Consider the following 14,875-nt stretch of genomic DNA (forward strand, 5'->3'; position numbering starts at 1 on the left):
TGTGGTTCAGGTGATATAGCTCTAGCCTTGGAAAAAGCCAAAGTAAAATGTGAGGCCCTGATTTCAAGCCCTACTCCTAGTGCACACCCCCTCCACACACACACACATCCCCGCCCCCATACACACTATACCTTTAAGTAGCTAGAATACAGGAAATTTAGTAATCTTCTAGGACAGAGATTTCAATGCCTTCTCTGAACCCATTCAATACTGAGTTAACCATATTACATGTACACATGTTAACCTTTACATGAAAAGAATAAATGAATTCCCACTATTAAGTTAAAGAATTCCTTTTCCATTTTCAACTGTTGTACAAATAGGGAAGAAGGAGAGCAGGAATCAAAGCATTTGATTTAAAAATAAGTAATAAAAAAGATACAAAACTACAGTAGTACACCTAAAATAAGTACCTAAACATTTTCAAAAATGTTATACACTAAACAACACCCAGTGTTAGGTCATATTGGTCTATTGGTCTTTTTTTAACAGTTATTTTGCCAACCTGAGATAGTAAAGATTAAACTATGTATCATAAAGTCACTAATGAATGTTCCAGCAATATCTTAGTGCCAAAAATGGTAATTCTGTAAGGATGCACATTATTCTTTGAACAGTATGTGATGCTTGATTACAGGCTGGTATAACACTAATGGAAGACAGGTAACCAGAAAGCTTCTCTCACAATTTCTAAATAAACTGATCAAATCACAGTAAGATAATTTAGATCCTGTATAAAAGACATTGAATTCTAATGGAAATTCCAAATGTTTATCTACTTTTGATCTACTGGTTAAGAAAATATAGTCAATGTCTACTATGGAAAAATTATAATGTGGCACTTAAAAACAGAAAATCAATTTATCTGCTATGGCTCATTTAAAGTCATCAACTATTAATAACTAAGAAATTAGCTAAACACTGGTGAGTTTAATTAGTGACACAAATATCACTCATCCATAGTAGGCTTATTAAACTTGTCAAAACTCAATTTCTTTATTTATAAAAAGAGATTATGGCTACATCTTACATTATTAAAAGATTTCAGTAAAGAATCTTTAGGAAAATATTCTAAGTACCATAGTTATCCGAAGTACCCTAATTAAAAATAGTCAAAGGAATTGAACAGACATTTCTCCAGAAATGGTGAACAAATGACTAATAGGCATTAGAAAAGATTGCAACATTCCTAATCATTAGAGAAATACAAATCAAGCACAATGGCTACACCTTCCTTCACATTCACATGGCTACTATCACAAAAACAGAAAATATGTGCTAGATGGTAGAATGTGGGAAAATTGGAGCCTGATGCACTATTAATGGGGACCTAAAACAGTAGAGTCAGCATGGAAATGAATGTTTTATTTCCTAAGAAATTAAACACAGAAAACTACCATGCATTCATTGAATTCCACTTTTACTTTTTGTTGGTGGTGGTGGTGGTGGTTGTGGGGCTTGAACTCTGGGCCTAGGCACTGTCCCTCAGCTCTTCAGCTCAAGGGAAGTGCTCAACCACTTGAGCCACAGCGTCACTTCTGGTTTTCTGGTGGTTTATTGGAAACAAGAGTCTAAGGGACTTTCTTGCGCAGGCTGGCTTTGAATCATGATCATCAGATCTCCGCCCCTGAGTAGCTAGGATTACAGGTGTGAGACACCTGTGCCCAGCTTGAATTTCAGTTTTGACTATACATCCAAAATAACTGATAGTGTGCTCATCACCTGACCTATTTAACTGTAACCCTTCTGTACATCACCTTTACAATAACAAATGATTTTTCTAATACCTTGACTTATTCTCAAAACCACATTTATGACACCCTTGGTCACAGAAACCAGAAAATCAAAGCAACCTAAGAGTCTATGCATGGTCTTGAATGCACAAACAAACGTGTATGTCCAATATAGTTGTGTCTAAAACAGAATTTACTCAGTCTTCAAAAAAGAGGAAATCCTAGTGGATGCCACAACATAGATGAACCTTTAGGCCATTATGCTAAGGGAAATAAGCCAGTCACAAAACAACAGTTAGTGCATGATTGCATTTACAAGACTCAAATTCACAGCCCAAGAAGTAGAATGCAGTTGTCAGAGTCTCAAGAAGGGAGCCACAGAGAGCTTCTTTAAGGGCTGCAGAGTTTTGGTTTCCAAGGCAACAAAGTTCAGATTAGTTGTGTAATACTGAAAACACACTTACACTATCTACTGAACAGTACTTTCAAAATGGTTTAGCTGGGCTCCATTAGCTCATACTTGTAATTCTAGCTAGTCAGGAAGCTGAGACTAATTAAATGGATAAATATGATAAATTTCATTTTTAATCAAAATTAAAAACATATAACATGATGTTAGGGAAATGAACCCCAAGACAGGGACACTAGTGTTTTTTTTCTTGTATGATATTGTTTTTAACATGTTCATAATGCAATATGTGATATTTTTGTTTCTTTTTTATGTTTTTCCCCCACAGTATAACCCCTGTTTTCACTGTATTTTATTCCCGTGCCCTGCATCTTGTATATACAATTTTCTAATTTGGGGAGGGGAAGAGAAATAACAAAATGCTGAAATAAGGATACAGGATGACCCATTGTAATGATGAGATGTACAAGACACTATGTTGAAAATGAACTTTACAACTTTGGAGGGGAGGGAGCAGTTGGGGAGGTGGGGAGGAGAGGGATGACAGGGGAAAACAAAGGAGGAGGTAACAATGCTCGATAGGAAATGTACTCATTACCTTATTCATGTAATTGTAACCCCTCTGTACAGTATTTTTACAATAAAATTATAAAAAGAAATAGAAAATTAAAATATTTTGAGTATATAAAAGACCATAGCAATTGGAATAATGTACCTAAAATATACAGCATGTAAGAGACACTTTACATAGTGGTTTTAGACCATGAAGCATGATTCTTACTGTGTTCAAGGACAAGGAAGCTGGAGTCTAAATGTCAACAAGAATTCCAATGTGGAATCATTCTATTTATGATATTTTAACCTTAGGAAGGTGTGAAAGGGAGATAGTAGTTTTATCTTTTCTTGGTCTAGCAATAGGCTGTATGTTGCTTTCTTCTCATGCTGAGCACCAACCAAACCATAGCTATGTTGGCTCAGTAGTCAGAAAAAAAACCCAAAAAAACAAAAAACCCTGTACACACAATTGTGAAACCAAAAGACTACAGGCCCCCTATGGCCCACAGAGTTTGGCACATGCTCCTGGCCGCCTGCCTGCTTTGACAATTTTATATAGACCATGAATGATGTTATAAAATATCCAAATGGCCCTTGGCAGAAAAAAACGTTCTTCAACTCTTTACATTGCTGAGATATGATTTTTCAGAAGGGTAGGTATTTTAAACAGAGGTTGACTCACCATCATTTTGATTGATGGTAGGCTTATCAGCTAGTAATGTGAAGACTATCTGTGTTACCTTTGGCTCCAGTGTCTTAATTTACATAGTGATGTCATTGTGCATCATATAGAGAAAAAATACTAATAAATAAATCCAGAAATGTATAATATTGATGTTATCTACTTTATAAAGTTGTTTGCTCTTATTTTAATATTGTTATTAATTCCTGAGTAAAGAGGAGCCTATCAATACTAACGTTGTTAGTACTTAATTGATTTGCTGTTTTGAGCAAACACATTTAAACCATGATCCTACTCCCTTGCCACAAAGAATGAAATTGAGCACTATAAAGACAGAAAAACAGACAACTGTGTGTGTGTGTGTGTGTGTATGTATGTATGTATATATATATATGTCATAACATTTATGCATTTAACTTCCTTTTTTATTTTTTATTGTGAAAATACTGTACAGAGGGGTTAGAATTACATGAGCAAGGTAATGAGTACATTTCTTATCAAGCATTGTAGCCTCCTCCTTTGATTCCCTTATCATCTCTTCCCACTCCCCATTCCCCCTGTTTCAACATCCTTATTTAAACAATTTGTTTTTTACCTTTCCCTCCACAAATTATACCAACATCAAATACAGTGAAAACAGGTTATACCGTTGGGGAGGGACATACAAAGCAACAAAGAAATATCTTATAAATATGTGAGAAACAATAGCAAGAAAGAAAAAAACATTTGAGTCCTTATCTTGGGGTTCATTTTGCTTAACATCAACTTATCTGACCATTTCTGCTTGTCTCAGACATATTCTAGTTATTGCAAATAAGGGAAACCATGGGACCTATGTTTCTTTAGGCCTGGCTTACTTCACTTAATATAATTTTTCCAAGTCTTTCCATTTCCTAACAAATGGGGCAATGTCATTCTTTCTGATGGAGGCATAGAATTCCATTGTGTATGTATACCACATTTTCTTGATCCATTCATCTACGGAGGGACATCTGGGTTGGTTCCATATCTTAGCTATGGTAAATAATTTATGCATTTAACTTCATTGAAAGGTATTTGATCATAGTAACAGTCATTAATTTAGGTACAATGTTCTGATTATTTAATATTTATTTTCATTTAAAATTTTTTAAATTATCTTCAAGTAGTTGTACAAAGAAGTTAATATTTAACAAAATTTATGAATACAATGCTTCTGGATGAATATCACCTCTTTCAACATCCCTACCCATTCCTTCCATACTTATCCATTCCTCACCTTTCTTCATTTTCCTCCCTTCAATCTGCCTTATTTCAGGTAATACATTTGCATAACACCCAATGTATTTTCTTATAAATTTATAACCTAAATCTGGCTTCCACATATAAGGGAAAACATAAACATTTCGTCTCTCTGGGCCTCATTTCCTTTAACATATTTTTTTCTGAGTCTTTGCAATTCTTTACAAATGGTACATTGTCATTCTTTCTAATGGATGAAAAAATATGTGGTGTGTATATATATATATATATATATATATCACATTTTCTTGATCCATTTGCCCATTGAGGGACATCTGGGCTGATTACATATCTTGGCTATGGTAAATATTGCTGTAATGAACATGGTTGTAGTTAGCTTTACTGTAAAATTACAGTTACTTTATGAATTTTGAGCCTAAATTTCTCTATCATTGTGTTTTCATGATTATTTTATCTATTTATATCCTTTTGTTTATATTTAATGATGCATATTTGAAAGTGTTATAATTATGCAAACATTTTTATAACACACTGATATTCTATGTTAAAATAATTATCACAGGGGGTCAGAGCTTTTGGAAAATAAAATATGACAAAATATGATAACCATTATAAAATTTATCTGGAAATATTTAAAAAAATTATTTATTTTACTGTGACCTCAGAAAACATAGACCAAGATGTGGTATTTTGTTAATGAGATATTTAGGTGACTATCACAGAATGATAAAATGTAATAGTTATCCATTTTTCTCCCCTGGTGGCAGCTACTATCAGCTAGTTTCTAGTATTTTTCTTTTCCCATTAGTGAGTACCTTTTCTAGTCTCCTTTCTAGCTAGATGTAGCCATGTAATTTAACTCAGGGCTGTGGGATAGAGGTAGAAGACCACTGGACCACAGGACAAACATCTTATACCAGCTAACTCTCTTGTAAACCTTTCTGGCCAGGTAGAAAATGTTCCAGGATGAAATACATGCTTTTTGATGGTTACATGGTTGGGAAATAAAGTTGTATCTTAATCATGGCAGTTTGATTCAAAGTCTCTCTCTTTTTTTATTAGCATACCCTACCTCTGACACGTGTCTAGGTAATGATAAGTGAGGGAGAATCAAATAAATAAACCCAGATAGCCTGTGAATTATCTAGACACGGCCACATAACCATTCATTGAAGTACAGTAGTTGAAGAGGGAAGATATTTGTGAATCATATTGTTTTTCAGACAGGGAAAAATAGTATCTAAAGACTTTAGAGCAACAGAATTATGTGGTCAAAGTGAAACTATGGGCCAAATGTTGGGAGGATTAGTAGAAAGAATGCCAGCATCCATACTGGCTGATCCTAAAATTGAACCTGACACTAGAAGCATAGTGTTTTCATTTGGGAGGGAGCATATTGGAACTTCAGTGCAGCTAAATAGTTTACTGCTTGAAACTTGATATTTTACAATTATTGAACTTTATTTAAATTGCCCAATAGGGCTTGAGGTGGTCAGAAATGTAATGTTCAATAAAAGGCAACCTCTAAGAGGCTTTACTTAAGATCTCTGCACTGGGAATGCACATTGAATTTAGTGTTTCTTCCTTTAATGCCTTTTCTAATGGTCACTGTAAGCCAGATGTTGTGTTAATGCTAAGCAAATTCAAGGACTTGGAAGGAGGGAAGATGATAACCTACAGCTTTAGGAAGTTTATATTCTAATCAGGTATCTGAATTGACAAAACAGGAGACTTAAAAAGAGTAGAAGTGATGAAGATATCTTCATAAATGTGAAAAGACACATAAGTAAGTAACCTAAGAAGCTTGCAGAGTTGGGCACTGTTTATAGAAGATTCAAAGACCAGCTCTAAAAGTAAGTACATAAAATAAAATTGTGACCCAGAACATGAAATCATGAAAACTGAAATGGAATAAGAACATAAAATGTCACGCTGAGTCAGAATCATAAGATCTAAAAACCTCTAAACCAGGAGTCTTACTGTAAGAAGGAAATAAATGCTGCATGACTATACACCATGTTCCTTTTCCATGTCTAGCTGAAAAGCTTAACTATATAGTCCCAAGCGAGACAACTTCCAATAAGAAGTGGAAAAGCACAATGTGACCAACTATGGGACAGCAAACCAAGTAATTTTCTCAAGTTAGGTGATGCAGAAAACCTAATCATCAGAGGAAAGAAAGACTAACACATTCAAAAAATCATTTTTGGTGAATTGTAGGGTTATAATTTAACAGGTTTTGTGTAATATGTTGAATACAGACATATAAAACTTAACATAGTATATATAGTACCTATTGATGCCTGATGTTCAGATTCTTTTACCATACTTACTTGAAGATACATACACATACACAAAGTACCTTTATAATACTTCTACATTTATATGTAGATCTATATATGCATAATATAGACATGGCATAAACTCAGAGAGAATAGTATCTTTCTCAATTTACTTAGTTATACTTTTGTAATGAGATAGAAGAGTGAGAGAACTGAAAGTCGTAACTTCTTCCTATTATTTTTATTAGGGTGATCTATGGGAAACTGACTAAAGGTTACCATCAATTTGGACTTCCTGGGGGAATTGATTAAAGCCCTACCAGCTCTCGAAATGAGTAGGTCAGTGAACATTCGCTGGCAACCATCATCATCATCATAGGCAACTTTGCCTGACAGTGGTGGTGACAGGTGTAAGATATAAAGACTACGGAAGAAGCACCACAACCATGGCTCACGTGATCAGGACATTGCCCTTGCGTTCTGCAAGGACTAAATTGTTTTTACTCAGATAATCATTGGTCCCAGAATCTTCAGACTGTCCAAAGGTTCCCATCAGAAGCCACGTGTTCATCTCATCATGAAAATTTCATATGAATTTGGACAATGACTATAAAGCCATTGAGTATTTCCAATGAGTAATCACTCCAATGAATAGGATTAGGTGCTAGAACCCTTAGCCATTCAGACGTGAGAGTATGTATATACTGTACGCAAATGCTCTTCAGGAGTAAACTCATTATCCACAATCATCTAAAGAGCAAACGAAAGAAAGGAAAACACTCATGGACATGTATTGACTTAAATGTAATGAATTCTTAAAGAAAACCTGTGTTCTTGGTCATGATAAAATACAAGTAGAGACAGGATTGTTGCTTAGTGTTACCATACATGCTTAGTATGTCCAAGTTTAATTTGTGATGCCACATGTGTGCACATATGTATACACATATATAAACATCATAGTTGTGAGCATCATTCCATAGTCAGAAATACTAAAAAAGCACAGAGCAATAGTTGACCACTAACTTAGTCTGCATTACTAATTGTCTTTAGTTCTGTTTTTGATTCATACTGTTGAAAATAAAACTAGTAAAGCCCTGATCCCAACTATTGAGGGAGCACACAGGAGCCCTACTGTGGATTAGGAATACAGTAAGCATGCTTCATTACATTAAAAACAAAATGCCAAACACTAAAAAGCAACCAAGAGAGCACTCCATCACATTTATCCTTTGTAAGAATCAGAGGAGTTGCAATGGCTTGTAAAACAATTGCATACTTTCCTTGAGGAAACAAATAGGTTTAGTTACGTTCTAATAACAACAGATTTGATCAGCGCTAAGGTCCCAACTTACCTTGGAACCCACTAAGATCTCAGGAAAGACCCTTTCCATCGGCCACTATCAAATAATCTGTACATCACAGAACTCACATATTTTTTCCTATTTTATTTTTATTGACATTTAACCTCAGAAATTGGTATGGCAGGGCATGGGACTAAACATGTCATTTATATGATGCTGATAGCTAAAAGATTGTTTTTGAGCAATGCCTTGAAACGTAAATGAAACTTGCTTATTATTGGGATGAAGGAAGTACTCAGTTTCTCAACTCCTGTGCTCAGGCCTGCAAAGAGAAGGTTCCAAGCTGCTTGGTGCAGCTTACAGGGAAAAGGATGCAACTAATTGTCAAGAGTGTGCTGTTTAGAACTCAGATTAAAAAAATAATAATTCTAAGGAAAAGAAAAAGAAGCTCAGAGAGCTGGGAATTCGACTTTGACCCTGCACTTAGGTCCTTTACCATTTGAGCCTCACTCTCAGACTTTTTTGTATCTATTTTTGATTAGATGTTGTACTTTTGCCTGAGCTGGGGTCAAATGGTGATACTTTCACCTCCACCTGTTGAGTGGCTTGGCTTATAAGTGTACCTCACCCCTCACCGTGTCCATCCTCACACCTGTTCTTTTAAAAAGTCGTTATCTTTGAAGTACCACAGCTATATTCTCCAATTAATAACATTTTCCAGAAAACCTCTCAAATCCTTAAGCAAGTAGCGAGGTTACAATTTTAAAGTTAAGCCTACTTATTAGTGTTTATAAAGTGTCTAAAGTGCATAAGGTTCACATAAGGAGACACAATTGATTAAATGTATTGCATCATGTCAAAAAGCTTCTGGATAGGAAAGGAGAGAATTAGCTAAACAGACACCTACAATGGAGAGATGATCTTTGCTAGATATGCCGCTAACAAGAAGAGCTTAACAACCTTAAAGATTCAATAACCCAGTTAATAAAGAAACTAAATGGAGACTTCACAGAAGTGAAAATGTCCAATAAATATACGAGGAAATGGTTAACATTTCTGGCTATACAAGCAATGCAAATGAAAACAACATTTACTGTTGTCACATTCAATGAAATTCCATCTCACTCAAGTTAGAATAGCCATCATCAAGAATATAAACAACAGCAAATATTGGAGAGGATGTGGGAGAAATAGGAACCCTAATAAATATTGGTAGGAATGTAAACTAGTGCAACAACTATGGAAATCGGTATGGAGGTTTTTAAAACACTAACCATAGTTATCACAGAAATACCACCCTTGGGGATTTTTCTGCAAGAGTGGATGCCACTTGACAAATGAATAGAGAAAGCAGATGCTTTCAATGTATATCCTATAGGAAAACTGAGGGGAGTTGGGAGGGATAGGGGGAAAATGATGGAAGAAGAGATGCTAAGTAGGATTTATTTTACTTAAAAAAGATATGGTCAATGGTAATCTTTTTGTACAATTACTTAATGACAATAAAAATACAATTTAATTAAAGACTGTGGCAGGATACAACAAATGTACCTGAGCACCCATGTTTAGCATAGCACAGTTCACAATAGTCAAGTTATGAAAATGGATGAATGGATCAAAATGTGCATAAATAGATAGATAGATAGATAGGTTGATTGACTGATTGATAAATAAATAGTATGTTATTTTAGGGAAATAGATGAACCTGGAAAAATTATACTAAGTGAAATAAGTCAGAGAGATAAAGGATGGGTATTCTTTCATGTTAGGTCTTAAACATAAACATATATGAAAATTCATTCAGGGTCATGTTCATATATACATAGTAAAAAACTGACTAAAGTATATGACAAACAGAACTGGATTTCTATAGTGTAACCCCTTTGAACAATTAACAGACACTTTAACAAAATAAATACTAGGAAACCAAAACATCTGTTCTGAATGGGGTGAGAGTTAAGGTAAGGAGGATGAATAAATGGAGAGAGGAATGATGTGTAAATACAAGCATAACACTCAATGTTCATATGGGAAATGTAAGATGAAAACCTGACAGAATGGATAGGAATTAGAGTAGTGGGGAATGGGAAGAGAATAATGGAAGGGCTAACAGAGATCAAGATGCAGTGTTCTTATAACTTCACATGCTGAATTCAAATCTCTTTCTGCAATTATTTCATGATATTAGATATATGATGTAAAAAAATCACTTGAGAAATGAATACAAGCCCAAGTTGTCTGGTAATCATTAAAGGTAACCAGTCCTTAAGGTTCAAACTGATTTTGGTAAAACAAATCTAATCTTGCACCTTTGAATGAAATGGCACATTTATTTCATTATATGATTCATTGAATTTACCATGGACATAATCATTCCTTTTTGTTTTTTTCTTATATTTGTATTCTCCTTCCAACATATATTGTAGTTGAGGATTTTAATTGATCATTTCTGTCATTCTTAATCAATGTATAGACTTCAGTGAAATCAATAATAAAGTGTATAATGATATTACATCAGAAGTTACCAATTAATGTATTGTTTTCCCAATTCTATGTTCATTTAGGTTTATTTGAACATATAAAATATAAATGTTCAAAATATAAAATATCTATGAGATATCTGAATGATATCAAAATGATCCTGATAACAAATCCTCCAAACACATATATAAGAAGGGCATGAAAGAATCATTTATGCCATGCTCTTGGAGAATGTATTGATTCTTTCCAAATCCTCCCACTGAGAAATCTTCTTTACTTAGTTTTGTCATTCTCCAACAGTTCTAAACAAAAAATAGCATGCAAGTAATGTATATGCTAAAAATGTCACATTGTTGAAAGGGACTTGAGTTATTTTATTTTAATTTTTAAATATTAAATTTAGTTTTCAGGCAGGAGATTGAATCTAGGGCCTGGTTTATCCTAAGCACTTGCTCTACCACTGAGCTATACTCCCAACCTTGTTTTATTTTCAAATCATATAATTATGTCCTAAATGCCATATGTTAGTTCTGTCTAGTATTTTTTTTCTGCTTATGTGGTGCTGAGGAATTGAACCCAGGCCTCATGCATGCAAGGCAAGCGCTCTATCACTGAGCCACCTTCCCAGCCCCAGTATATTTATTTTTTAATCTATTAACTACTTTGAATCTTTAAACTTCAACTTCCTGGAATATAATAATAAAAAGTAGATCTCAGATCTTAAAAGTGCTTGGTTTCCTTGATCTAGGTTGAGGAAAATGAGAAAAAGAACTATCAAGGGAATGGTTTCTCACACATAATTTTTCTATCCATGCCTCTCATTCCTAAAGCTTTATTATAAGGAAAACATATTTACATATTTATGTTGATTTTGAAATAAATGATTTACGTCATATAATTATTTATACATTACATTTCTAAGTAATAGTCAAGATAGTCTTCAATTATAATTTAAAAGAAGGCATATTTCAAGTATGAGTGAATGCATAATAAAATATTTTCAATTTCAGAAAATAATCCTTTACCAGAAAGTAAGGATTAGTTCCATTAGTTTTTACACTGATACATCCTAAGGCTTTTTAATGCTTTTTTTAAAAATGATACTTATATTTTTTATGAGAGAAGCAGTAAAGTTCTTTCATTAAGTGATTTCTACAAGAAGAGCTTCAGGTGCAATTTCCCTTTGCTTTCTTATAAGCCAAGTGTGAAGTCTGTTATTTTAGGTACAAATGCTCATGCAAAACATTCATAGGTAGATTCATGTAGTACAGTCTTATTTCAAGTAATGCGTTACAACCATGTGCTTCCAGCTAAAAATGAGCTAAAAAAAATAACATCCTGAAAGCTACAAAATAAAGAGTAAGATAAAGCTCGGCAAATAGGGAAAATAAACATAGCAATGTGTTGGATGGTCTGAGTAAGAAGTCTGAATTATGACGAGAGAGGTCACACTCAGCCCACAGCCCATTGTGTTAGTAATGAGCAACAGGTGGATAAAAAGGAACAGCATGGTAGTGGTATTCTTCCCCATGCCTGCCAGATGGCATATCTACAAAGACGGAATCGCCTGGCCACAGAGCCAATTATCAAACCTGATGGAAGGTTTTTTTTTCAAATAAGTCATTACATTTTATCTATTTCATATGCTTCAAGGTCGGCATTGGCTTAAAAGATCTTAATAAATCATTTGTTTACACTTCCAGGCAGGTTTTGATGAACTTTGCTACTGAGATGATGCAAAAGTACCTGAAAAATATTAAGCTGATCAAATAGTCTACTCTCTATAGAAGTTAGCCGCATGATTTCTAGAATACTTGGTTGAAATCAAACATGTTTGCATATGGTCCACGTATCAGCTGCTCACTTTTCAATAATTCAACAAAGCAATTAAAAAATTCAGACAACACTAAGATATTAAATATTAAAAACTTACTTTAGAGAGGAAAGTCTAACACACAGGACACACACACATATATTTAAGATTTCTAAGTAGTCATTAAATAATGTCAAAAGGAGAAGCATGGCTCAAATACTAATTTTTCCATATCTTTCCTAAGTAATGGCATGGTCAACAGAAATTCTCTCCAAGTACCATTCACGTGTTTGCTGACTTTTGGTTGTGCTTAACATGACAATAAATAAATAGGCCAAAGGTTTGCTTCTATGAATACCCATTTTGCAGTAAAATGCTGTTGAAGCTTTGTTTATGAGGCATGTAAGACCAAGTCCTCTATTAACTATTACTATTAACAATTCTTTTTTTCTGCTCATGTCTCATTCCAAAGTGTTAAGAAGCTCCAGTTTATGTTTACAATAAAATTACCTTTGCTTAAGAATCCCTTTAAGGGATCTGGCTTGCTAGCTCCTTCATAAAGGGTTGGTGGGAAAAGGGAGGTTCAAATACAAGGTGGGGGTGTGTGGGGGGGAACAAGATGAAAAGTAGCCCAGGCTGCCATTTATCTGCCATTTATCTTCCCGAGTCGAGTCGTGACAGGCTGAGCTCAAGAAGGAACTTAGCTCGTCCATACCTAGTGCACTGCAGATGGACTCCTAACAGATTCTCCCAAATGTCAGTGCAAGGTTTGGCACTGTATCTGTGCGGGTTTTTCAGGGTGGGCCATGGAGGTCTCCCCTCCGAACCACCAAGTTGAATGCAGACAGATGACAGCTCCTAGCCTGAGTCCAATGCGATGAGAGGGGAAAAATAAACACGACTCCCAGAGCCTGGCCACTGGCTGCGAGTCTCTAGAAACCGGTTCCCCTGAACGCCTTTTTAAGAAACTCCGAAGGGATTCTACATGTTAACTCTTTCACTGCGGGCACCTGCATGCGCCCCCCCCCCTACCTTTACCCCTCTCCACATTTCTAACAGCCCTGATTCTTTTTATTTATTTTTAAAAGAGAGAACACGTAATCCAAGGCATTGCTAGACACGTTCTGGGCTCAAGTTAAGGCTGAACTGCTCCTCGGATGGGTCGTTTTATGTAATCGGGAGCGGGTTCGTTCCGCCTGGGTGGAGAGGCACAGCCCAGCAGCAGACGTCTACCTCTCCCCGCTCGCGTCCCCAGCCCTCCTCTCTCCAATTCCTTAATGGAGCACCCGGAACCAGATCGATCGCCGTTACTTTTAGAACAAGGCAACGCGCAAAGGCACGTCGGCTGCGTGCGCCAGGGCCAGAAACACCCTCCAAAAGTTGAGAAGGCAGAAAGCCTGAACTTTACAGGGGTGGGGTGGGAGCGGGGGAGGACGGGGGAGGCTGTGGGGGCTCGGCAGGGAGTGCGGGGGGAGGCAGAGCAGGAACGGGGGTGACCTAACTTCTGTGCATCCAGCCAGCTAGTCCTGCCTTAGGCCAGTCAGGAATTGGGTAGTGGGGTGGGGTGCGGGGAACGACAGTAGAACTGCTAAGTTCTCCCATGGCGGGGCTCATCAGTCCCCTCCCCAAATTCCTCTTTTCTAGGAGCACCGAGCCCACACTCCCCACCCACCCGTGACCGCGGTGCTTGGTGATACCCGCCTGGGAGCAGACAGCGCCCCCCCACACCCCCAGCGCGCGCGGAGCAGAGGGAAGGGGGGGGGACGGACACGGCTGCGCAGCACTTACGTCTCGGAATTTGTTCCACTGTCCGACTTCCTTGTCATACTGAGAGATGGTGGTGAGCCATTGTTGATCATCCAGAAAATTACCACCGTCCGACCGCCCCCCGGCCGCGGCCAGCGCCACGGCCGCCGCCAGCGCCTGACCGCACCAAGCCGCGACACACACACACACCACGGCCGACACCTTGAACATCTGCGAGCGAGACACAGCCAGGGGGGCAGGGCAGAGTCAAAGAAGGGGGTACCGAGGTCGGGAGGGGAGGGGGTCCCCCTGGAAAGCATGCATCCGCAACACCGGGGCAGACCGGGGAGACAGGCTGGCACGCCAGCGGGGAGGTGGGGGGAATCCTATCCTTGCAGGCTAGATCCCCCCTGCGCCCCCCAAACCCAGGGACCCAAGGGAGAAAGAAGGGGTGCAAAAGAGGGAGCCCCCGCCGCAGTAGCCGCACTCCCCCCCGCCCCGCAGCAGGCACAAAGCCGCCTTCCTGGCCCCGCACCTTGTTGTGCGCCCGCGCCGCCGGGATCGCAGCTCCTGCCTGGCAACGCAGCCCGGCTGTGCCAACGCGCGGCTCGCGGGCGCTGCTGCGGCT

The 14,875-nt window shown here is 37.4% G+C and overlaps 1 protein-coding gene across 9 annotated transcripts in view; it reads right to left on the minus strand.

The window, feature by feature from the left end:
• Positions 1-14,865, minus strand: part of Spock3 (sparc/osteonectin, cwcv and kazal-like domains proteoglycan (testican) 3) — a 244,174-nt gene extending 229,309 nt beyond the window's left edge. For 3 of the 9 annotated variants that reach the window (XM_013024678.1, XM_013024672.1, XM_013024623.1), the window contains exons 1-2: positions 14,783-14,815; positions 14,290-14,478 (exon numbers count right to left, since the gene is read on the minus strand). In XM_013024678.1, coding sequence (XP_012880132.1) covers positions 14,290-14,478 — 189 coding nt within the window. In that variant the 5' untranslated portion in view covers positions 14,783-14,815. Of the gene's footprint in view, positions 1-11,365; positions 11,375-12,241; positions 12,256-14,285; positions 14,479-14,782 lie in introns of those variants that run through there. The other 6 variants (XM_013024685.1, XM_013024655.1, XM_013024663.1 and 3 more) reach the window with 5 other exon arrangements.
• Between the last annotated feature and the right edge of the window lie 10 nt (positions 14,866-14,875).

The sequence above is a fragment of the Dipodomys ordii genome, unplaced genomic scaffold, assembly GCF_000151885.1.
Source record: "Dipodomys ordii isolate 6190 unplaced genomic scaffold, Dord_2.0 Scaffold4, whole genome shotgun sequence".
NCBI classification, from domain to species: Eukaryota; Metazoa; Chordata; class Mammalia; order Rodentia; family Heteromyidae; genus Dipodomys; species Dipodomys ordii.